The 26,553-nt window shown below is 39.8% G+C and overlaps 1 protein-coding gene across 1 annotated transcript; it reads left to right on the top strand.

Annotated features, from left to right (window-relative positions):
• The first annotated feature begins 15,985 nt into the window (after nt 1–15,985).
• Nucleotides 15,986–19,310, top strand: LOC107800924 (histidine decarboxylase-like). Its single transcript, XM_016624193.2, has 6 exons — nt 15,986–16,142; nt 16,610–16,838; nt 17,299–17,533; nt 17,987–18,180; nt 18,290–18,426; nt 18,523–19,310. The coding sequence occupies exons 1-6, from the start codon at nt 16,119–16,121 to the stop codon at nt 19,099–19,101; spliced, it is 1,398 nt and encodes a 465-aa protein (XP_016479679.2). The 5' UTR covers nt 15,986–16,118; the 3' UTR covers nt 19,102–19,310.
• The last annotated feature ends 7,243 nt before the right edge of the window (nt 19,311–26,553 follow it).

Here is a 26,553-nt window from a genome sequence, read left to right as displayed (position 1 = left end):
TTTTATAATTTAATTTAGTTCAATAAGTTAATTTAGGTTTTTTTACGTTTTGGGAAAAGAAATTAAAAAAAAAGGGAAATAAGAAGAAAAAAAACAAGTAGAAAAGAACAAAAAAAAAATAGGGATATCGGACTGGACCAACGTATTGGGCCAGTTTTTAGCCCAAATCAACACTATCCCACCCGGTCCAAATATTCAGGTCTCACAGGATGATGAAACGACGTAGTATAGGAGCCAAACTATGTCGTTTTGTGGGCAATCAATCTTAGCCATTCAATCCACATCGATCCAACGGCTCAAAACACACCCCTATATCCATTGACTTAACCCGACCCATTCCCCAACCCGGTCTCACCCGTTACTGCACCCAAACGACACTGTTTCCTTCAAGAGAATTAATCCGAGCCGTTGATCTCATCAGATCAAACGGCCAGGTTTTAATCTCACACCTAGTATATATTCCTAAACCTTACCCCGCCCCCCATAGCCAAACCCACCCCATCGTCTCCAAATTCAGAGACGAACACCTCCCCTCAAACTCTAGCAGCCGCCACCCCTCCCCTTCGCCGTAAACCCGGTGGCAACGACGCCGTCAGCCATGAAATTAACACCCCTGAGCCTTCTAACCACCCTCAACCTGAATCCCCACTCCGTTGTCCTCGAATCATCACCGGCTTCGTCGAATCTTCGATCGAAACTCAGGACCCAAAACCCCAGTTCATCTAATGAACCCCAAAATCACACCCAATAATCCCCTTGACCTCCTCGTCGCTAATCCCTAACCAGATTGGCTCGAATCTGAATAAAAATTCATCGAATGGTGGATCTAGGGCTCGACAGTTCGAGACTGTTTCGAAGCTGTCAGGGTCGAACAGTTTCTGGTTAGTATTATAAGTCTATTTCTGATAAAATAGACGTATAATACTAACTGGAATTCAAGTTCGAAAGGGCATATGGTTGAAATCCGAGAAAAGAACGGTGAGTTCTTCTTAACTTCTTCTTTTCCTCTTTTCTATGTGTTTGTTTGTCTGTGTGATTAGTCGCTTTTTTAGGGTTTTCAGGTTAAGTTAATCCAGTATATATATTTTGTTTCTTTTTCCGATCCTGGTTAGATTAAATATTCCAATGTTTGTTTGAGTAGTTCAATCAATTCTTTATTTACCTAAATTAGGTTTATTGTAATTCATCTTTTGTCCGTTATTTTCCCTTTTCTCCATCAGTTTATGTTTTGTCGATTAACAACATAGGTTATAAATAGTTTCCTCGATTAGTTCGTTCTTTTTTGTAAACCAATAAGTTCGTCAAATGGTTGTTGTGTATGCTTGATCTGTGGACATTTAGCTTCAGGGCATTGTCAATAGGCTGACAATGAACCTGCATTCATGTTACTTGCATTCATGTTCATTTTTGGTTCAGTTTCAATTTCAATTTTTATGATTCTGTTGAGTTCTGTGTTATGATTTAAATTCAGTTTAGTTTGAATTTATAATTGTTAGTCTATCAATGTTAGTTTTGAACAGAGTTTTAATAAATGTTGATAAATGTTGATTCTGTTAGTTTTTAATAAATGTTGAGTTGAATTCAGTTTTTAATGTTAGTTTAGGAGAATTGGTTATAGCTGTTAGTCAGATTTAGTTTTAAATCATTGTTAGTTTGAACAGATTTTAGAGTTAAAGGTTTAATGCAGATGAATAGATTGTATTGAGGCAATAATATTAAAGGGGTTTCAGGGGTGATTTGGGAATGGAACAGTTAGGATAATATTTTAATGTTAGTGTTTTGTTAGTGGGATATTAGTGCTTTTAAATTAATATGGTAATGGGGAACAAGAGGGAATGAGGGCTGAAAATAAGGAAAAAGCTTTCCTCAGTGGGTTTTAAGTGGAAAAAGGTAGATTTTTAGTGGGGAAGGGGGTCGGGCAGTAAGTTTGAAAGAGATGACAGGTCTGTATAAGAGGGCAGAAATGAGGACTGAAAAAAGGAGGAGGAATTTTTTTTTGGGAGAGCTAAAAAGGCAGTCAGAAACAGTGAAGTCCTAGGGCATTTGAAGTTCAATTTCAAGTAATTTGGGTGCATTCGTGTGATTTATGGTTACATTCTCATCTTCGTTTGGTTTCAAACTCTTTCTGGGCTGTGATTCAAGTTCCTGGGCTGTGCATCTGCTACTGTTTGATTGTCTCTTGGTCTGCTATTGTACTGCTGCTGCTAATCTTTGCCTCTATTAAAATTCCATTTTTCAGGTGCACGATTCGAGACTCTGACTGTAGCTTCACATGATTGAAACATAAAAATCAATGGAGATTGACCAAATGTCTTCTATCGTTTTTTTTAATTGATTCGTTGTCTACGATTCGAACTTAGACTCTAGTTCAATTGTGTGGAACAAAATTAGTTTTGTAATCATATGAACTAGATTCTAACAGAGCTATTGTATAATTTGAATTGCAATTGGACTGTGTTAGCTATCATTTGGTATAGACTGTTAGGTAGTATGGGAACTTGTGTTCCTCATTAACTGGGGATTTGTATGTTCGATAGTTCTGTTATTCTGAAAGTTTTTCTGTGATTTCGTTTATTGTGCAGTAGATGTTAGTTGTATTTTGTGGACCGAAATACGGATTTCTGTAGTTAAGGTAGTTGTATTGGGCTGCACCAACTGAGCAAATTATTTGAATTGGTTATAGGTAATCTGGTTGTTGAATTAGTCACCTAAAGCTAAAGCTTGTAGTAGTTATATCAATCAGCCACTTAGTTAATTGTAACCTCATATGATTAATTACCTTAAGCATCAATTGATATATCAGTTTGAAGTAGTATTTTCAAGTTAGTACAAGAATGTTAGTAAACATCAGAATGTGCACGTCTATTGGATTTGTCCATTAAACTTGATAAGTTTCCTTTAGCTATTAAGGTGTTAATCTGATCAACAACATCTGAATAATGCATTAGAACAATTGTTAACTGGTCATTTGCTCAATTTGAATTACCGTGTCTGGCTTAGTCACATGGGCTTAACCATTTCTTTTCCCCCAAGAGGTGTAGTCTCCAGATAGATAAACAAGCAGCCCAGGTCCCGTTTTATGACTGTATGCGCTTGGGCCTGGGCTGAGATATACGGATGGCCTGTTTTCGAAGCCCGATGTTTGGGCTTTGGTACATCATAACCAATTAGTCTGCACCAACCCCGTAACAAATCGATTAGGAATTTTTTTTTAGAGATCAACAAAAAATAGAAATCATAGTTACTTTAGGATAATTCCTTTAAAAAAATAATGAATGAGAGGAGCCTCGACAAACAAGAATACACAAACTGCACGGCCTTCAACGGACAGTTATTTCAAATGCTTAGATTTCGAGACAGGCCGCATAGCGAACTTTACGGCTTTTTCTCAAAAAATAACAACGCGTTAGTATCTTTAGACGTGTATTTAATAATGTTATCTTCCTAAACTCGGGTGCACATTTATGTGACCCAAATCCAAATCTCAATGAAGTTGGAACGTATCAAAAATTGTGGGTACATTTATGTGGCGCGATTCGAGATGCACTCTCACGACGTTACAATTCTTTGAATAAATAATAACAAAAGCGGTAAACAGTTAAAATTTGCACATAGATTCATAATTGTATAAAATCAGATAATTAAGCCGAATATGACAGTAGAGCGACCGTGCTAGAACCACGGAACTCGGGAATGCCTAACACCTTCTCCCGGGTTAACAGAATTCCTTATCCGGATTTCTGGTACGTAGACTGTTAAACAGAGTCATTCTTTTCCTCAATTCGGGATTCAACCGGTGACTTGGGATACCATGAATCTCCTAAGTGGCGACTCTGAAATAAATAAATAAATCGCGTTTCGATTGTCCTTTAATTGGAAAAACTCCCTTTTACACCCCTTTGCGGGTGTAGTGGAAAAAGGAGGTGTGACAGGTGTTTGGGGTAAGTGATTTCTATCTAGTTTTGGTTAATTTTCATGATTATGCCTTTGATTCTACCATTAAATTTATGATTTGGGGGGGGGGGAATTGGAGAAAATGAGGAAGAATTTTTTGGTTAGATTTTTGAGGTTTTGAATGAGATTTTGTTATCGGATTTGAGTAAATTTGGTATGGTTAGACTCATGGTTGAATGGGTATTCGGATTTTATGACTTTTGTCGAATTTTGAGATGTGATACCGGGGGTCGGGTTTAAGCTAATTTCGGATTTTGAGCTATAATTTCTTAATTTTTTGTAGAATTGATTCCTTTAGCCTGTATTAATTGTATTATACTGCTTGTGGCTAGATTCGGGACATTTGGAAGCCGACTCACGAGGAAAATGCATATTGGAATAGTGTTTTGCTCGGATTAAGGTAAGTAACAGTTTTAAATCTGGTCCTGAGGCTATGAAACCTCGGATTATGCGTTATATGATTTGTTTGGAGGTGATGCACATGCTAGGTGACAAACGTGTGGGCGTGCACCGCAGAAATTGTGACTTGGTCCATTCTGTGGAATTGTAAAGTTAAATAACTTGTGGTTAGCTATATGCTCTCCCTGTATTATAGAAATTTGATTGCAAATCATGTTAGAAATCATGCTTAGGCTATGTGACGACACTGTTGTGACCCGTAGAGGTCGTGTTCTTGTTGAATTATTTACTAATTGTGATCTTATACTCAGTCATGATTTTACGTGCGTACAGACTCTCATAGACATTTCTTTTCTAGACTAGGGTTGTATAGATGCTCATGAGCTCAGTGACACCCTGATTTGGGATTTCTTTTCCGCACTCGTGGTTGGATTTTACCCCGTTTTTATGAAAACTCCGGTAATTTAAAATTTCCTAATTCATTTTCTGTTCAATGTTGGAAGTATTTTGGAAATATTTGCTTGCCTAATACCAGGATAGGCGCCATCACGACGGGTTAGGATTTGGATCGTGACAAGTTGGTACTAGAACCTAGGTTACACAAGTCTCACGGGTCATGAGCATGTTTAGAGTCTTACGGATCGATACAGAGATGTCTGTACTTATTTTCGAGAGGCTTCCGAACCCTTAGAAAACTTCACATCTTGCATTTTTGTCGTGCGAATATGTTTATCCTGGTAACTAAACTTTTTTTATTCTATTAACACGTACTACTGGACATGATGGACAGCCACCAGTACCACCAGTGAGGGCCGCGAGAGGCCGAAGTTGTGGTAGAGGCTGCGGTAGGGGTAGAGGCGATGCTCGTGCAGCAGCTAAGGAAGCACCTGCAGATCCACCAGTTGGCCTGTTCAGGAGCATGATTCCAGTTGTGGATTAGCCAGTGGGGCCAGCTCAGACACCACCCGTGCCTATTGTGATTACAGGCCTTTTGGAGGCCTTAGCTCAGATTATGACTGTGTGCACTAATCTTGATCAGTCGATCTTTGTTCCGACCGTAGCAACCACTTCTCAGGCTGGGGAATGTACTCAGACTCCTACCGCCCAGCCCAACCATCGGGGGCACTACCAGCCTAGCCGATTGCAGTTGCTCAGCTCCATATGGTTCCTGTTATGTCTGATGATGAGCAGTGGAGATTGGAGAGGTTTGGGAGACCCCAACCTCCATCTTTCAATGGTCAGGGGTGGAGGATGGACAGGGTTTCTTGGACAAGTGTTAGAGGATTCTCGGTACAACAGGTATTCTACAGACCAGTGAGGTCTCGTTCACTATTTTTCAGTTCTCTGGGCCTGCCTTCAGTTGGTGGGAGCTTATGAGAGGCATAGGCTAGTCGGTGCAGCACCACTTACATGGCAGGAGTTCCCCATTTTTTTCTTGGAGAAGTTTATGCCGCATTCTTGTAGAGAGGAGTTGCACAGACAATTTGAGCAGTTAAATTAGGATGATATGTCTGTGACACAGTACGAGATGAGGTTTTCTGAGTTAGCCCGTCATGTAGTTTGGTTGGTTCCCCCTGATAGGGAGAGGATCAGGAGATTCATTGATGGCCTCATATTTCAGCTGCAATTGCTTATGACTAGAGAGAGGGTATCTAGTGCTACTTTCGATGAGGTTGTTGACCTTGTTAGGTAGATAGAGATGGTCCGCAGCCAGGAGCGGGTTGAGAGGGAAGCCAAAAGGTCTCGTAGATTAGGTGGTTTTAGTAGTGTTCCTTCTGGAGGTCAGTTCCACCACGGCAGGGGTCGTCCCTATAGGCATGCTCAGATGGCTCGCCTAGTTCATCGTGGTGCTTAATCTGGCCATGGTTCACACAGTTCTCATTAGGGTCAGTCATCTCTCAGTGCCCTACCAGTTTAGAGTTTGTCTCGTGCTCTATCGGTTCAGGGCTTATCTATACCAGGCCCTTCTACTAGTTATCCCGATGCTCGGGGCTCCCTTTAGTCCCCACCACCCGGGGAAGTTGCTATGAGTGTAGAGAGTTTGGTCATATCAGGTGGCAGTGTCCCTTCCTATTGGGAGGTCCAGATTAGTAGAGGATCCAACTTACGACTTCAACACCAGTTACTTCACCACCCGCCCAGCCAGCTCAGGGTGGAGCTCAGTCAGCTAAGGGTCGCCCTAGAGGGGGAGGTCGATTAGGTGGCAGCCAAGCCTGTTTCTATGCATTCCCTGCAAGACCAGATGTTATTGCTTCAGACACAGTGATCATAGGTATTGTCTCAGTATGTCATCGAGATGCTTTTGTATTATTTGACCCTGGTTCCACCTATTCATATGTATCATCGTATTTTGTGCATTATCTGGATATGCCTCGTGAGTCTTTAGCTTCATATGTCCATGTATCTACACCGATCGGCGATACTATTATTGTGGACCGTATATATTGGTCGTGTGTAGTAATTATTGGGGGAGTGGAGACTAGAATTGATCTCTTGCTGCTTAGTATGGTCGATTTTGACGTGATTTTGGGTATGGATTGGTTGTCTCCATATCATGCTATTTTGGATTGTCACGCTAAGACTATGATGTTGGCGATGTCGGGGTTGTCATAGATTAAGTCGAGGTTCATTAGACTATGTTCCCAGTAGAGTGATTTCATACTTGAGGGCCCAACGGATGGTTGAGAAGGGTTGTTTATCTTATTTGGCCTTTGTGAGGGATATTGGTGCTGATACCCCTACTATTGATTTTGTCCCGATGGTGCGAGATATTTCGGATGTGTTTCCTACAAACCTGCCAAGCATGCCGCCCGACAGGAATATTGACTTTGGTATTGACTTGGTGCCAGGCACTCAACCCATTTTTATTCCTTCGTCCCGTATGGCACCGACTGAGTTGATGGAATTAAAGGAGCAGCTTCAGGAACTCCTTGATAAGGGGTTTATTAGGCCTAGTATGTCACCTTGGGGTGCACCGGTTCTATTTGTAAAGAAGAAGGATGGTACTCTGAGAATGTGCATTGATTATAGGTAGTTGAATAAAGTCACAATCAAGAACAAGTATCCTTTGTCGTGTATTGATGATCTATTTGACCAGCTTCAGGGAGCGAGGGTGTTCTCCAAGATTGGTTTGAGGTCTGGGTATCACCAGTTGAAGATTCAGAACTCGTATATTCTTAGGACGGCTTTCATGACCCGTTATAGTCATTATGAGTTTCTTGTGATGTCTTTTGGGATGATCAACTCCCTAGCAGCGTTCATGCATCTGATGAATAGTATATTTTAGCATTATCTCGATTCATTTATCATTGTATTCATTGATGATATCCTGGTATACTCTCATAGCCAGGAGGAGCATGCGCAATATTTGAGAATTATGTTGCAGCGGTTGAGGGAGGAGAAGCTTTATGCCAAGTTTTCCAAGAGTGAGTTTTGGCTTAGTTCAGTGGCGTTCCTGAGGCATGTGGTGTCCAGTAAGGGTATTCAGGTGGATCCTAAGAAGATAGAGGCGGTTCAGAGTTGTCCCAGACCGTCCTCAGCCATGGAGATTCGGAGCTTTCTAGGGTTGGCTGGTTATATCATCGCTTCGTACAGGGTTTCTTGTCTATCGCATTTCCCTTGACCAAATTGACCCAAAAAGGTGCTCCTTTCAGGTGGTTGGATGAGTGTTACGAGAGCTTTCAGAAGCTTAAGACTATCTTGACCACAACTCTAGTTCTAGTTCAACCTTCAGCTTCTAGTTCTTACACACTATATTGTGACGCTTCTCGGATCGGTATTGGGTATGTTTTAATGCAGTATGGTAGAGTGATTGCTTATGTTTCGCGCCAGTTGAAGCCTCATGAGAAGAACTACCCTGTTCATGATTTGGGGTTGGCTGCCATTGTTCATACATTGAAGATTTGGAGGTGCTATCTCTACGGTGTGTCTTGTGAGGTGTTTACAGATCATCAGAGCCTCCAACATTTGTTCAAACAAAAGGATATAAATTTGAGGCAACCGAGATGATTGGAGCTGCTAAAGGACTATGATATCACTATTCTATATCAATCGGTAAAGGCCAATGTGGTAGTTGATGCCTTGAGTAGAAAGGCAGTAAGATGGGTAGTCTCATATTAATTCTTGGTGGTGAAAGACCTCTTGCATTTGATATTCAGGCCTTGGCCAACCATTTTGTGTGGTTTCTCGGTCTTCCTTATTTGATCGCATCAGAGAGCTCCATCATGATGATCCTCATTTGCTTGTCCTCAAGAACAAGGTTCAGCACGATGATGCCGGAGATGTTACTATTGGAGATGATAGGGTGTTGAGGATGCAGGATAGGATATGTGTGCCCGATGTAGATGGGCTACAGAGTTGATTCTTGAGGAGGCCCACAGCTCGTGGTACTCCATTCATCCGGGTGCCGCGAAGATGTACCAGGATCTGAGGTAGCACTATTGGTGGAGGAGAATGAAGAAGTATATAGTTGGGTTTGTTGCTCGGTGTCTTTACTATCAGCAGGTAAATTATAAGCATCGGAGATCGGGTGAATATTTTCAGAGGATAGAGATCCTAGGGTGGAAATAAGAGTGGATCATCATGGATTTTATAGTTAGGCTCCACGTACTTCGAGGAAGTTTGATGCTATTTGGGTGATTGTGAATCAGCTGACCAAGTCTGCGCACTTCATTCCAATGGGTACTACTTATTAGACAGATCGGTTGGCTAAGATTTACATCAGAGAGATTACGGTATGCCGGTTTCCATCATTTTAGATAGAGGCATGCAGTTTACATCGCAGTTTTGGAGGGTCGTGCATCGAGAGTTGGGCACTCAGGTTAAGTTGAGCATAACATTTCACCCTCTGATAGACGGATAGTCCGAGCGCACTATTCAGATATTAGAAGACATGCTACGCGCTTGTGTCATTGATTTCGGGGGCTCATGGGACCAGTTTTTGCTGCTCGCGGAGTTTGCTTACAACAACAACTATCAAACGAGCATTCAGATGGCTCTGTATCAGGCTTTGTATGGGAGGTAGTATAGATATCTGGTGGGTTGGTTTGAGCCAGGTGAGGCTAGGCTATTGGGTGCTGACTTGCTTTAGGATGCTTTAGACAAGGTTAAATTGATTCAGGAGCGGATTCGCACGATGCAATATAGACATAAGAGTTTTTCCAACAGGAAGGTCCGTGATGTTGCTTACATTATTGGGGAGAATGTTCTGCTGAAGGTATCACCCATGAAAGGTGTTATGAGGTTCGGGAAGAAGGGCAAGTTGAGCATTCGGTTTATTGGTCCATTTGGTAATTAAGAGGATTGGGGAGGTGACTTACAAGCTTGCCTTGCCACCTAGTTTGTCTAGTGTGCATCCAATATTTCATGTTTATATGATCTAAAAGTAATCGGCGATCCATCTCATGTTTTGGATTTCAGCACGGTTTAGTTAGATGGTGATTTGACTTATGATGTGGAGCCCGTGGCCATTTTGGATCGGCAGGTTTGAAAATTAAGTTCAAAGGCCATAGCTTTAGTGAAGGTGCAGTGGAGAGGTTAGTCCGTTGATGAGGCTACTTGGGAGACCGAGCGGGAGATGCGGAGTAGATATCCACACCTATTTGTGACTCCAGATATATTTCTAGACTCATTCGAGGACGAACGTTTGTTTAAGAAGGATGTAACGACCGAGCCGGTCGTTTCCAGAGTTGTAGCCCCGTTCCCTTATTTTTTGCTAATTTTGTGTTGTACAGCTGTTATATGACTTACTAGGTTGGTTGGTTCAGGTGCAGAGAGATTTCGGAGAGAATCGAGACACTTAGTCTTTTAATTGAAAACATAAGTTGAAAAAGTTAACCGGATGTTGACTTGTGTGTAAACGATGTCAGATTTGAATTTCTATGGTTCCGTTATCTCCGTTTGATGATTTTGGACTTAGGAGCGTGCCCAGATTATGATTTGGAGGTCTGTAGTGGAATTAGGCTTGAAATGGTGAAAGTTGAGTTTTTGGAAAGTTTGACCAAGAGCGGACTTTTTGATATCGGGGTCGGATTGGATTTTTGGAAGTTTGAGTAGGTTTGTGGGCTCATTTGTGACTTGTGTGAAAAATTTGAGGTCAATCTGACGTGATTTGATAGGTTTTGACGTCATTTGTAGAATTTGAAAATTTTAAAGTTCATTAGGCTTGAATCCATGTGCAATTCGTGTTTTTGATGTTGTTTGAGTTGATTTGAGGGTTTGACTAAGTTTGTATGATATTGTGGGACTTGATGTTGGTTGAGCTATCGGGGGCCTCGGGTGAGTTTCAGGTGGTTAACGGATCATTTTGGACTTAGTTTTATGGCTGAATTTTGCTGGTGTAATTTTTTGATTTCCTTTTATGCGATCGCGTGGGTAGGTCCGCGATTGCATAGGCTTGGTTTAAGCAGTGATGATTTTCGGTCTATGCGTTTATGAGTGAGGGTCCGTGATCGCGTAGTTGTGGCTAGATTGTGAGTCGCGAATGCATGGGCTATGCCGCGTTCGTGAAGAGATAAGGAGGGAATTTGGGTTTCTAACATTTGTGCTTCGCGATCACTTAAGGTGAGACATGATCGCATAGATTGAAGGAGGCAGAGGTATGCGATCGCGGGAGAGCCACCGCATTCGCATAAAGTAAATTTGAGGGGCAGTCTGAGTTATTCTATGCGAACGTGAGCATTCTTCCGCGTTCGCGATGAAGGCATCACTGGGCAGACTTAAAAGATTTAAAATAAGGGTTTCGAGTTCATATCACAAAATTGAATTGGGATCCCGGTAGAAGGCGATTTTTGGAGGGATTTTCACGTGGGTGCTGTTTGGGGTAAGTGATTTCTATCTAGTTTTGGTTAATTTTCATGATTATGCCTTTGATTCTATCATTAAATTTGTGTTGGGGTGGAAAATTGGGGAAAATGAGGAAGAATTCTTGTGTTAAATTTTTGAGGTTTTGAATGGGATTTTGTTATCGGATTTGAGTAAATTTTGTATGGTTAGACTCGTGGTTGAATGAGTATTCGGATTTCAAGACGTGGGCCCGAGGGTCGAGTTTAAGCTAATTTCAGCTTTTGAGCTATAATTTTGTAATTTCTTGTAGAATTGATTCCTTTATCCCGTATTGATTGTATTGTACTGCTTGTGGCTAGATTCGGGACATTCGAAGGCCGACTCATGAGGTAAAGGCATATAGGAGTGTAGTTTTGCTCGGATTGAGGTAAATAACAGTTTTAAATCTGGTCCTGAGGGTATGAAATCCCAGATTATGCATTGTGGGATTGGTTTGGAGGTGACGCACATGCTAGGTGACGGGCGTGTGGGCGTGCGCCGTAGGAATTGTGACTTGGTCCATTCCGTGGAACTGTAAAGTTGAATAACTTGTTGTTAGCTATATGCTCTCCCTGTGTTATAGAAATTTGAGTGCAAATCATGTTAGAAATCATGCTTAGGCTATATGATGACACTGTTAGGACCCGCAAAAGTCGGTACTTGTTGAATTATTTGCTAATTTCTATCTTTTACTCAGTCACGATTTTACTTGCGTATCATATCTTAGTCTCTTCTTGTTTCTTGTTGATAAATTATATTATCTCTATTTGGGCTGGTTCTTTATGATTTCTGAAAGCCCGAGAGACGGGAGAGGTTGGTGACTGAGTTAGGGCCTGAGTGTCGAGCTGTGAGCATATATATATATATATATATATGGTTTAAGGTTTAGGGTTACATATATATGTATATATGTATCGGGTTGCACACTGCAACGAGCCTTATGGCTATTTATATATGATGGGATCGGGCTGCATGCCGCAGCGATATAGCTCTTGGGCTGAAGGAGCCCCTCTGGAGTCTATACACCCTCGGTAAGCATAGGTACCTATTGAGTGTGAGTGTTGAGGGTTGAGAGACGAGTGATGAGCTATTGATAAAGACTGAGTGACTGTTGCCTTGAGAGGCGGTAATTGCTTTCATTGTTGTTGCACATAGCTGCTATATGTCACTATTTTGAAACTTTTTGGAGATATCATATCCGGATTTTACTTGAACTTGGCATGTATAAACTGATTGACTTAAATTGCTAGATTTGAAAGCATGTCTACTTTTTTGTTGATATTGCTGAAAATGAACTATAACTATGTAGCTCGTCACTATCTTTCAGTTCTTTATTTATTATTGTTACTTACTGAGTTGGTTGTACTCATGCTACACCCTGCACTTTATGTGCATATCCAGGTGTTTTCGGACACGGTGGGCGTTGATATCATGCACAGTCGATCTTTGGAGATTACGAGGTAGCTGCTAGGCGTTCGGAGACCATGTTTTTCCTTCCTTATCTTTTATTTGTATGTTGATACAGACTCTCGTAGACATTTATTTTCTAGACTGGTGTTGTATAGATGCTCATGAGCTCAGTGATGCCATGATTTAAGAGTTATTTTCCGCACTTGTGGTTGGATTTTACCTCATTTTTATGAAATCTCCGGTTATTTAAAATTTCTTAATTCATTTTCTGTTGAATGTTGGAAGTATTTTTGAAATGTTGGCTTGTTGTCACGCCCCAAACTCGGGGAGCGCGACCGGCGCTCAATCGAGTGAACCCAGCTGAGCAAGCCTATTAGACACTTTCTACCCAACTTACTTACGATCAAGAGAAGATGTATTTTCATTAATTAGACAATAGGAGATCATATATATACAATACTAAGCCATTTCATTAGTTATATCATTGTTAGATTTCAAAATACATACACCTTATAATTTAGTGGAACAAGAATCCAAAATATAACATAATCCATTGACCTTTCCAACCCTCATATACAACCCACATAGTGTCTATGGAGCCTCTATATAAATTACATAAGTGTAATACAAAAGTGCTAGCAACAAGGCCCCGGCTATACCTCAAGTACAGTACATAAGGAACCAAAAGGTGTATGACCCCAAAATGAAATGGGGCTCACCAAGACTGCTAGAAGGGAGTATACCGATAACACTGATCAATGTCGCCTGCTGTGGAACCACCTGTATCAATTAAAGATACAGTGCCCCCTAGCAAAAGGGACGTTAGTGTCGTTGAATAGCACTAATATGTATAACTAAACACCGTCTCATTAGAATGAACAATAATACAAAAAGGAAGTAATCATAAAATCAATAAAAGCCTTAAACAACACCAAAATATCAAATTAAAAAATCACATAAGCTTTCAAATAAATTTCCATAGCTTTAGCTTGGACATCTTTAATGATGATACACAATCATTCACAATACCACTGTATTCTTACGCGGAATCTGATCATGACCCGATCGGCTAGGTAGTCTAATTTGAGACATCAATCATAATCACAATTTCAATTTTTAGTTTTAACCATGTGTGTGGCATGGCGTCCGATCACGGCCCGATCGGCTAGGCCGTCTTGCCCAAGACATTACCATTTTCTATCAATCATTTCATTTCTTACTTGTCTCTTGGCCGCTTTTCACAATTCAAGTTTTCCTTTTTACATATTCAAATAACATTATCATCAGCAACAATAAGGCCTATCATGTAAGGTGTTTGTACACATAAGGAAAAAACTTGGGAAATCCTGAGCATATATAGGCTTTTCATACAAATTGGCATAACAACCTTTATTCAAATTTGACTTCAAGTCTAGGCATTCTTAGCACATGCTCCATATTTTAACACAACCTCAAATGGTAAGATAACATGATGAAATCATTGGAATACACATTGCACATATATTATTCACCGCAAGCACATTCGAGATAACAATTTCTATAATGATTGATTTGGGACTTATACTGATTGCATGAACGCCATGGGGTTCAATTCTAAGAAGAGGGTGTTTTAGCCATACATACCAAAATCGAGCTTTTCTTAATTTTTTACAATAATTCTGGAACCTTTAGCACCTTAAATCTATTTTAGGATATAACAAGTTGAATCAACAATTACAAGGATGATCAAGATTCTAGTTCATTTGAGCACATTATCAAACACTAGGTGTGCACTATGTTCTTAAGACCTTTTTGTGAAAGATTCTATCATCCCACGTCCCATTCTTCACCATTTTAGCTCACAATCTCCCTACATTCTTTTGTAACACATTCATGCAAGATAATCACTCTCATCCCCATGAATTACCTTTCTAGTTGCCCATTCTAGTTGCATTTTGATATTAAGAATTTTGGTGATAGAATCTTACCTCTTAGGAAGAAGAACTAGGTGCCTCTCTTGACAATCTTCAAGGTTTAAAAAAGAATTGAGGAGTAATTTTGATGAGGAACACTCTCTCCCTCTAAGACTCCATTTTCACTCTAAGAGTACCATAAAATAGGCTCAAAATAAAGTATTGCATGAGATATATCGACATAGGATCGGGTCCAAAAATTAGAAATTAGGAGCCCTGACACCAGATCTGCGATTAGCAGAATGGGCCGCAAAATGGCCCTAAAGAACTGGAATTTTCTGCCTCAGTCTGTGACCGGTCTGCGGCCCGCAGACTTGTTCTGCGGTCGCATAATGCGCCACGGAACCACCATTTGAGAAATCTCGAGGCTTGATATGCGATCAAAGTGCGGCCCGCAAAATCATTTTGCGGTCGTATAATGGGCCGCAAAAGTGACATCAAAAAGGCCCAAATGACTGCCTCACTCTGCGGCCCGCAGAGTGATTCTGCGACCGCATAGTGGGCTGCAGAAATGCCTTATTCTGCCAACATTTTTCTTTAACTCTCCGGTGCACTGTTTAACCCAAAAAGCGTAACTTAGCACCACGAAATTCTGGGGTTTTTAAATAAAAATTTTACGGGGCCTTACACTTGTCTAGTACCATGATAGGCGCCATCACGACAGGTTAGGATTTGGGTCATGACATTCATATTCGAGTCTTGTATGGAGTCCCCTTTGATAGGAGCACTTTACATCCAAAATGGAGCTTCCTAGAGTAAATCCGGATTAGTCGGGCTTCAAAATACATACTAGATACCATAGGTTGATCTAAAATTTCTAGTACATAGGTACATTATAAAAAAAGGGAGAAAAAAATATATTAAGTGAGTATTGATCCCTATTTCTTTTGGTAAATAATTGAACCTTCAACCAAAGGCACCAGCCAACCGTTTTGTAGCATAGGTATCGACAATTAGTATTATATCAATTTTAAGAAATTTAACATAAAATATTTAATTTTACGAAAAGATCATCACTTTACGTTTCCCATAGTGTCTATAAATTTGCCCCTACTGGATACCAAGTGGAAAACCAAAAAAGAGAAATTTGGGAGGAAATGATTATGTTGTAATTTGTAGTTAGTGATAATTGATCATAAATCCAAAACAAGCACAAAATGATTTGTTTATGCAAGGTCGATTTTGGACACTACTGTCTGCATGAATCTTTAATTTGAATTGGATTAATGAATATTCTCACCTACCAATTTTTAAAAAATTGGGTTGGCAAAGTTTAGTGTATGTCTTTCAACACGAGGTCAAAAATTGGCCACACGTCATAATAGCAAGATGACTTTTTACTTTTGTAATACTTAAAAAGACTCTTATAATTACACTAATTTAGGTAAGTGGGAAAGAAGGAAACCAAGAGGAAAAAGTTAGGAAAAAAGAAACAAGAAAAAAAGTAAATTGTGGTTGGTGCCCAAACCCACGATCTTTTAGACCTATATAATCCTAAGATAATATACATAATTCTATTGCAACTTAGTTTCCATTCCAAGCTAACAAAAAAGAACTCAAAATACCTTTAGCTCTCCAAGAATGGGAAGCTTATCATTTGAGAAGGTATTCTAATATTTCATCCAATTTCTTGTTATCATTACAATCCCCATTACTTTACCAAATATATATATATTCGGATCTTTTTAGTTTGTTATTTATGAAACCAAAAAATATAACTCATGGGTAGTGTACAGATTATGGAATTGAATTATTATCATTTTTCATTAATATCCAAAAGAAAATTTATTTACAATTTTTTTCCTTTTGGTTTAGCTGAAGGACTTGAGGTTAATTAATCCTATTCTTGTTTCTTTGCTTCATCTTTATGCATGGTTTCTAATATCTTGTCTTGAAGACAAAGGAAACCAAAAAAAAAACAGAACACACACACAGAACATTCTTTTTCTTATCATTTTTAGTCGTTTTTGCATGGTTATTTAGGTCTAATAATTCCTTCTAAATCATCAAAAAAAAAATTATGTTCATGTTTTTGAAAATTAATATGGTTTCTCTTCTGTGATATTTCAAAGGATTTTGAGCCATCAGCAGTAACTCCCAGAGGATTGGCACCACCTGGTTTAATAGCAAATGGAGATTTTGGAGAAATGAAAAGACTAAAGGTGGCAACGCCAACTGCACCAAGGAAGAATTTGAATGTTGCAGTGACAGAGCCAGGGTCCAGAAATAACGGACCAAGTCTCGACTGCATTTTGATGAATTATATTGATACTCTTTCTCAACGTATCAACTATCATATAGGTAATTCGTCTCTCTTTTTTTTAAATACATAATATTCTTCAACTGCAGGCAAATTTTTTATTAAGAGAATCAATTTCTAGTATATGTACATAATAAAAACATTGCATATACGGTTCTAAGTCTAGGTCTACTACTCGTTCCACGATATGGGGTTGACAATTTCTTTTAGGGAAATACTCGTATCGAATAGGAGAACTTGACAAATAGTATTTGAGGCATATTTACCTTTCAAAATTTTCAAAATGGAGCCGACAAAATTATTATCTTAATCTATTACAGATTCTTGACTAAAGCTGTCAAAATAGGTTGTCTCAGTTCATCTCAACGTTATTTATAATGAAAAACTAACTATTTTTCTTTGACTATAATACTCTAAGAAAAAGGATAACATATTTATTTATTTTTATGAATTTTCAAATATTGAATTGTTGAAATCTTGTTCGATTATTTTATTTTTCAGGTTATCCAGTGAACATATGCTATGAGCACTATGCTAGCTTAGCCCCACTATTGCAATTCCACTTGAATAATTGTGGTGATCCCTTTCTTCAAAACACAGTGGATTTCCATTCAAAAGATTTCGAAGTGGCTGTTTTGAATTGGTTTGCAGATTTATGGGAAATTGAAAAAGATCAATATTGGGGTTATGTTACAAATGGTGGCACTGAAGGAAATCTCCATGGCATTTTGGTTGGGTATGCACCAATTTTGACTAGTTTCCTCTATTTCCTAATTTCCTATTTGGAAAAGAAAAAGAATTTTGGAAATAGACTAAGCAAATATATTGAGAAAGTTTTATATATCCTAATTTTTTATGTTTGATTACGTGAGCCCAAAACACTTTCTTCAACCACTCTAGCTTTATGCAAAATATAATTAAGCCCCTAATCAGCCACCCAAGTTTATAAATTCTATTTCAATGAAAGAAGTTATTTACTTTTGTAAAAAAAAAAAAAAAAAAATACTCTTAGCTAGTTGTTTCTCATCTAACAAAGCACAAGAAATTTGGGGTCAGAAAGTCAATGTTGAAAAATATGAGTAAAATTTTAAAATATTAATAATTGATATCATTAATTTAATAAAAGCAATTAAAATAGAAGTCTTTCTTTTTACTACTCAAGAATAACATTTTAACTTTATTTTTGCAGGAGAGAATTACTTCCAACTGGGATCTTATATGCATCAAAAGACTCTCATTATTCGGTCGCCAAAGCTGCAATGATGTACAGAATGGACTTTGAAATGGTTAATACATCAGTACATGGAGAAATGGATTATTCAGATTTGAAAGCAAAATTACTTCAAAACAAGGGCAAACCAGCAATAATTAATGTTACAATTGGTAAATATTATATTATCCTCCCTTTAATCTTGTTCATTTTTCGCTAGAGAGTTGTTTGAGGATTATTTATCATACATATTTTGGTTAATGATTGTAATTTTTACTATAGGTACTACTTTCAAAGGAGCTGTTGATGATCTTGATATTATTCTTCAAACACTTAAAGATTGTGGCTATACATATGATCAATTTTACATCCATTGTGATGCAGCACTCAATGGGCTTATTATCCCTTTTATTAAAAATGTAAGTTCGTTTTTCTTACTTTTATCTTAAAATATTTGAAGTATTATAGATTAAGATAAAATTAGCTCTGACATTTACGATTGTATTTTACAACAGATGATTTCATTCAAGAAGCCAATTGGAAGCGTCACAATTTCTGGTCACAAGTTCTTGGGATGTCCAATGCCTTGTGGAATTCAAATAACAAGGAAAAGTTACATTAACAACCTCTCAAGAAAAGTTGAGTATATTGCTTCAGTAGATGCCACAATTTCTGGAAGTAGAAATGGTTTAGCTCCAATATTCCTGTGGTATAGTTTAAGCTCTAAAGGACAAATTGGGCTTCAAAAAGACGTTAAAAGATGTCTTGACAATGCCAAATACTTAAAAGATCGTCTTCAACAAGCAGGAGTCAGTGTCATGCTCAATGAACTTAGCATCATAGTTGTCCTCGAGAGACCTCGTGACCATGAATTTGTTCGTCGTTGGCAGCTTTCTTGTGTGAGAGATATGGCACATGTTATTGTTATGCCAGGTATAACCAGAGAAATCTTGGACAGTTTCATCAATGATTTATTGCAACAAAGGAAAAAATGGTACAAAGATGGAAATGTTACACCTCCTTGTGTTGCAGAAGATATTGGTGCCCAAAATTGTGCTTGCTCTTACCACAAAATTGATTTCATTATCCCATAGAGGACCATGAAAATCTATTACTCTTTGCTACTGAGTTTGTCTCTATGGACATGGCATTTTGTAACTTTTTCTATGACTTCAATTTTTTTATTTACGTCTACAATGAATTGTATACTATAAGTAGGGTTGCTATTGTACCCCATAAAAAAAATGTCGAGAAAAATATATGGTTTGATGCACATGGTTATATTTGAGAATCAGTTTCACAACTTACTTTGCATGTTATATATCTTGATTAAAGGTTTCATCAGATCTATCACATTATGAATTCTAACATATACAACAAGTTTTGGGATTAGAAATTAACTTTTTCTGACTGAAACACAAGAAAATAACTCCAATATTAGTTTAATTACCTCAAAACTAGCATAGCGTAATTCCATTTAGTGGGGTATAGAAGATAGTAAAGGTTGAAAAGGAGGGTGATTAGAACTGAGAATTAGAGGAATGGTAAACATGCATGGATGGGGAATGTGGTACTACATTATCAAATAGTTTGATTCACTAGTAATATTGCTCGCTTTATCCTAAACCTGTATGACTTTATAATGCATTTATAGGTTTTACGGTTGCTTATTTATATACCAAACATCTCTAATCTTGAAATTTGCTTGCATGATTCTTACATACACTTCTACTTAGGAACTCGATGTCCTTGTTGAGGTCTCTGAAATTAACCCAAAATGTAAAGCTAATAAAAAATGAAATAAAACTTGAAACAAATATAAGACAATAATTTGTGCATATAGTTTGTGATGACCCAAAGGGTCATCTTTTGTTTTAGATCCGAATCCGGGTTTCGAGACCTTGAAAACCTCATTTTCTTTCTCCTCGATTTGCATGCGCAATTCGGGCGCGTTTCCGGAAAGCCTTTATGTGAAATTTAAGAAAAATATTGAATTTTTTGCCTTTAAAATTGATTAAAGTTGACTTCGGTCAACATTTTTGGAAAAAGGACCCAGACTCGCGATGTGACGACCCGTAGGAAAATATGGGACTTGGGCATATGACCGAAATCGAATTCCGAGGTCTCTAGCTCGAGAAATGAATTTTTGAAGAAAAATATTTGCTGGAAAATATAAGAATTTTTAGAAATGGAATAGTGTGTGATATTGTTGGTATCATGCCTGTATTTTGGTTCAGAAGCCCGGTACAGGTTTGATATAGTATTTAAGTCGTGTCTGTAAAATTTAGTAAGAAATGGGACTGATTTGACGTGAATCGGACGTCTAGTTGTGAAAATAGAAATTTCAATGTTCATAAGGATTTCATGAGTTTTGGTGTTAGATTCGTTATTTAAGATGTTATTTTGGTGATTTGATCGCACGAACAAGTCCGTATGATGTTTTTAGACTTGTGTGCATGTTTGGTTTGGAGCCACGAGGGCTCGGGTGAGTTTTGGATAGGCCACAGAGTGAGTTTGGACTTAGAAAATCTGTTGTTGCATCTGGTATCTGTTGCAGGCCTTTGATCTTGCAATTGTGAGGTTAGGCTTCGCATTTGCGAGCTTCACATGTTTGGCAATTGCAAGAGTTTTATCGCAATTGCGATGATGACCTGGCCCAGCATTATTCGCATTTGCGAACATATCTTCGCATTTGCAAAGTCATCGGGGAAGGGCAACCATTGCAATTGCGACCAAAGGTTCGCAATTGCGACAGTAGCAGACATGCAGCAGGTTCGCATTTGCGATTCCTGTCTCGCATTTGCGAGCTTCGCAATTGCGAAACTCTAGTCGCAAATGCGATATCTGCAACTGATCAAAGCATGACTTAGATGGGATTTCAACTCATTCTCTCAAATTTTCAAACCCTAAGCTCTCATAGGCGAGTTTCCAAAGAAGAGTTCTTCCCCAACTCATAGGTAAACGATTTCTAAATCATTTCCTTCAATCTATTTCATCTTTTTACAAGATTTCATCACAAAATCTAGGTGTTTTCATGAGAAATTGGGTGTTTTTGGGTAGAATTTAGGAATTTCAAAATTGGGGATTTAGACCTCAAATTGAGGTCAGATTTCAAAACCAATTGCATATTTGGGCTCATGGGTGAATGAGTAATCGGATTTTGGTCCGAACTTTGAGTTTTGACCAATCGGGTCTGGGGTCGGTTCTTGACCTTTGGGGGAAAATGTTGGGAAATCTATAATCATGCATTAGAAATAGTTTATTTGGCGTTAATTGATGTTAATTAGTTAATTATTCATAGATTCTAGCGGTTTGGAAGTCGAAACTAAAGGAAAAGTGGTATTTGAGGCTTGCGTTTGGTCGTGGAATCGAGGTAAGTGTTTGGTCTAACCTTAGCTTGAGGGAATATGTATTGTTGTCTTATTTGCTATGTGTTAGTATTAAGTACGACGTATAGGTGTGGTGATGAGTATCTATACGTTGATGTTGAGCATGCAAGTAAGTTTTATACTGTGATCGTTGTGTCTCTTGTTATGTACTGTTCATGCTTAAATTGTTGATTCTCCATGTTGAACAAGTCTCATGATATTTTCTTGGTATTGGATCATTGTCGAGTATTGACTTAAGTTGAGACTTATTTTGTGAAGTTAACTGTTGAAATGAGATTTGTTATTATTGATTCCCTTGCCGGGATGTTATTGTTTCTACTGTGTGGGTGAGGAAGAGTGTAAAGCACGAAGGGTGATGTCGTGCACTATATTATGAGTGAGTGTTAATGCACGAAGGGTGATGTCGTACCATATTGTGTGAGTGTTAATGCACGAAGGGTGATGCCATGCCATATTTTGTGAGTGTTAATGCACGGAGGGTGATGTCGTGCAATGATTCTGTGAGTGTTAATGCACGAAGGGTGATGTCGTGCCATGATTATGAGAGTTAATGCACGAAGGGTGATGTTGTGCCATTTTGTTGTTTCTTATGGTGAGGACGAGAGTAAAAGCACGAAGGGTGATGTCATGCACGTGTTACTATATCATTATTTCTGTTGGTTCAAATATGGTGTTTACTTTGCTTCTCCATTGAATTACTGTCAGAATCTGATATTCACTCGCAGCATGTTTTTCCCTTCCCGTCTTTATCTGTTAAATTTCTGTTATTATTGTTTTCTTGAATATTATTTAACTGCACATGTTTATATTGTTGTCGTGTCCTAGCCTCGTCACTACTTCAATGAGGTTAGGTTCGACATTTACCAGTACATAGGGTCGGTTGTACAGGTACTGCACTCTGTACTTTCTGTGCAGATTTCGGTGCTGGACCTCGTGAGTAGAGTTTGGGTTGCAGCCTTCACTCTACGGGAGACCCAAGGTAGATCTGCTGGCATTCGCAGACCTTTGAGTCCCCTTTCCCCTATTTTGGATTTCTTATCTCTTTCTATTTTGAGAACTGATGTACTTCTTTTAAACCAGTATTTGTAGAATTTCTTAGACGTTCGTGGATTGTGACACCAAATCATTAGGGTAGTCATGTATTAGAGTTGTTGAACTGTTATAACACTTCCGCACTTTATCTCTTTTGGCTTTAGCTATTTTTTATTTTTGTTCTGGTTAATAATTAATGTGGTAAAACTATATCTGTCAGCTTGCCTAGCTTTCAAGAGTAGGTGCCATCACAATCCCGAAGGTGGGAAATCCAGGTCATGACAAGTTGGTATTAGAGCACTAGGTTGCGTAGATCTCACAATTCACGAACAAGCTAGGTAGAGTCTAAGAGATCGGTACGGAGACGCATATGCTTATCCCCTAGAGGCTTCAGAGTTTAGGAATAACTTCACATCTATTCTTCTCTGTCGTGCGATTTGACTTCTCAATGATAATTGAACTCCTACTCTATTCTTTTGCAGATGGCGAGACATGTACCGCTTCATCCACTGATCAACAGCCCGAGCCCCTAGTGGCAGCTCCTACGCGGGGCAAAGGACGAGGCCGAGGCCATGCTAGAGGTTGAGGAAGTGGAAGGGCTCAGCTTAGAACTCAAGCAATAGCACAGCAAGCGGAGCATCATGTGGAGTTTGATGATGAGGTTTTGGCTCAGACCGTTCCGATAGGGCTAGCTCAGGTTCCCAAGGGATTGATCGCTACCCCGGTACTTTAGGATGCTTTGATCCATCTAGTGGGCCTTATGGAGAGCGTAGCTCAGACTGGCATATTCCCTATAGCACTAGCCATCTCTCAGGCTGGGGGAGGAGCTCAGACTCCCGCTACCCACACCCCGGAGCAGATGGATCCTTAGTTCCAGACTCCAGCAGCTCAGCCAGTTGTTGCGGCTCAGGCCGCTGGTGGATCATCTATGTCTTCTGAGGCTTTGTTGAGGTAGGATAAGTTCACCAAGCTTTTCCCGGTTCACTATAGTGGGGTAGCTTTTGAGGACCCCCAGGATTATCTTGACCGCTTCGATAAGGTGTTGCGAAACATAGGGATAGTAAAGACTAATGGGGTCGACTTTGCTGTATTCAAGATGATAGGGTCCGCCAAGAGATGGTGGAATGATTTTGTGATGACTAGACCAGCTGGGTCACCTGGCTTGACTTGGGACTAGTTCTCTCAGCTATTACTCGAGAAGTTCCTTTCTATCACTCAGAGAGAGGACTACCGCAGGTGGTTCGAGCATCTTCAGCGAGGTTCTATGACTGTCACCCAGTACGAGACTAGGTTTGTTGATTTGGCTTGTCATGTTCTTCTTATACTCCCCACCGAGATAGAGAGAGAGAGAGGAGGTTCATTGAGGGTCTCGCTCAATTGATAAGATTGCAGATGGCTAAGGAGACATGGAGCGAGATTTCTTTCCAGGATGCGGTCAATGTGGCCAGGCAGGTTGAGATGGTTCTAGCTCAAGGGAGCGGTCAGGGGTTTGACAAGAGGCCTCGTCAATCTGGTAGGTTCAGTGGTGCCTTGTTTGGAGGCAGGGATCCTTTTGGCAGGGGCCATCCTCCCCGACCGTTTCATTCAGCACTTCAGGCTTCTCACGGTGCTTCAGGTGGTCGTTGTTCTCATATGCAGTATTCTGATCAGCTACCCTACAGTACATCACTAGCTCCTATCAATGCACCGGCGCTCCAGAGTTTTCAGGGTGGTTACTCAGGCTGTCAGGGTCAGTTTTAGGGTCAGCAGTCCCAGCAGCCGAGGTCTTATTATACTTGTGGCGATCCGCGGCATATTGCTAGATTTTTCCCTCGAGCATCGAGCATTTCTCAGCATTAGGGTTCTCGTGTCGTGGTTTCGGCATCAGGTGTTCCACCGCCCGCTCATCCAGCTAGAGGTAGGGGTCAGGCAGCTAGAGGTGGAGGTCAGGCCGCAAGAGGTGGAGGCCAGCCAGCGGGAGGCCGTCCCAGGGATGTAGTTCAGAGTGGTGGGGCCCATCCCCGATGTTATGCTTTCCCAGCTAGGCTTGAGGCTGAGGTATCAGATGTCATTATCACAGGTACGGTTTCAGTTTGCAATAGAGATGCTTCAGTTCTATTTGATCCAGGGTCTACATACTCCTATGTGTCTTCTTATTTTTCTATATATTTAGTTGTGACTCGTGATTCCTTGAGTGCTCCTATCTATGTGTCCACACCTGTGGGTAATTCTATTGTTGTAAATCGTGTATATCGCTCATGTGTGGTTATTATTGGGGGTCTTAAGACCCGTGTAGATCTCCTACTTCTTGATATAGTCGATTTTGATGTAATCTTGGGGATGGATTGACTGTCACCTTACCATGCCATATTGGATTGTCATGCCAAGACCATGACTTTAGCCTTACTGGGGTTGCCTCGATTTGAGTGGAGAGGGATTTTTGGTCATTCTACCAGTAGGGTCATTTCTTATATGAAGGCTTGGCGTATGGTCGAAAAGGGGTGTTTGGCTTATTTGGCTTATGTTCGCGATTCCAATGTAGAGGTTACTTCTATGGATTACGTACCAGTTGTTCGTGAGTTTCCAGAGGTATTTCCTATAGACTTTCTAGGGATGCCACCCGGTAAGGATATTAACTTTTGCATTGATGTGGCTTCGGGCACTCAGCCCATTTCCATTCCTCCATACCGCATGGCCCCACCAGAGTTGAAAGAATTGAAGGAACTATTGCAAGATTTACTTGATAAAGGCTTTATTAGACCTAGTGTCTCGCCCTAGGGTGCACCGGTGTTGTTTGTTAAGAAGATAGATGGGTCGATGAGGATGTGCATAGACTATCGGCAGTTGAACAAGAACAAGTATCCTTTGCCGAGGATTGATGATTCATTTGATTAGCTTCAGGGTACCAAGGTGTTTTCGAAGATTGATTTGAGGTCTGGCTAACATCATTTTAGAATTAGGGCATCTAACGTCCCTAAGACATCTTTTCGCACTCAGTACGGTCATTACGAGTTTCTAGTGATGTCATTTGGGTTGACAAATGGCCAAGCAACATTTATGGATTTGATCAACCGGATGTTCAAGCCCTTTATGGATACCTTCGTGATTGTTTTCATTGATGATATTTTGATCTACTCCCAAAACCGAGAGGAGCATAGCAGCATCTTCGAGTCATTCTTCATACTCTAAGAGACAGTCGGTTATATGCTAAGTTTTCGAAATGTGAATTTTGGTTGAGTTCAGTTGCTTCTTAGGTCACGTTGTATCAGTAGAGGGTATTCAGGTGGATCCTAAGAAGATTGAGGCAGTCAAGGATAGGCCTAGACCCATATCAGCTACAGAGATACGGAGTTTCTTGGGTTTGGAGGGCTACTACCGTCGGTTTGTAGAGGGGTTTTCATCTATAACAGCTTCGATAACCAGATTGACCCAGAAGGGTGCCCCATTTAGGTGGTCGAACGTAGGTGAGGCTAGCTTTCAGAAGCTCGAGTCAGCTTTGACTACGACACTGGTTTTGTTATTGTACACATGTTCAGGGCCATATACAGTATATTATGATATATCTCATATTGGACTTGGTGTGGTGTTGATGCAGAATGTCAAGGTTATTGCATATGTTTCATGGCAGTTGAATATCTACGAGAAGAATTATCCAGTTCATGATTTGGAGCTAGCAGCCATTATTCACGTGCTGAAGATTTGGAGGCATTATTTATATGGAGTGTCGTGTGAGGTGTTCGCGTATCACAAGAGTTTGCAATACTTGTTCAAGTAGAAGGAGCTAAATTTGAGGCAGAGGAGGTGGTTGGAGCTATTAAAAGACTATGATATCACCATCTTGTATCATCTTGGGAAGGCCAATGTAGTGGATGATGCTTTGAGTAAAGTCAGTTAGTATGGGCAGCCTTGCGTATATTCCAGTCGGTGAGATACCGCTTGCTTTGGATGTTCAGGCTTTAGCTAATCAATTCGTGAGGTTGGACTTTTCTAAGAACAGTCGTGTTCTAGCTTGCACAGTCGCTCGTTCTTCATTATTTGAGCGTATCAGAGATCGGCAGTATGATGATCCTCATTTTCTTATCCTTAGAGACACAGTGTGGCACGGAGGTGCCAAACAGGTTATCGTTGGAGATGACGGAGTTTTGA

Source organism: Nicotiana tabacum, chromosome 5, assembly GCF_000715075.1.
Source record: "Nicotiana tabacum cultivar K326 chromosome 5, ASM71507v2, whole genome shotgun sequence".
Classification (NCBI taxonomy): domain Eukaryota; kingdom Viridiplantae; phylum Streptophyta; class Magnoliopsida; order Solanales; family Solanaceae; genus Nicotiana; species Nicotiana tabacum.
Note: the sequence above shows the minus strand (reverse complement) of the source record. Positions and strands in the feature narration are given on the sequence as shown.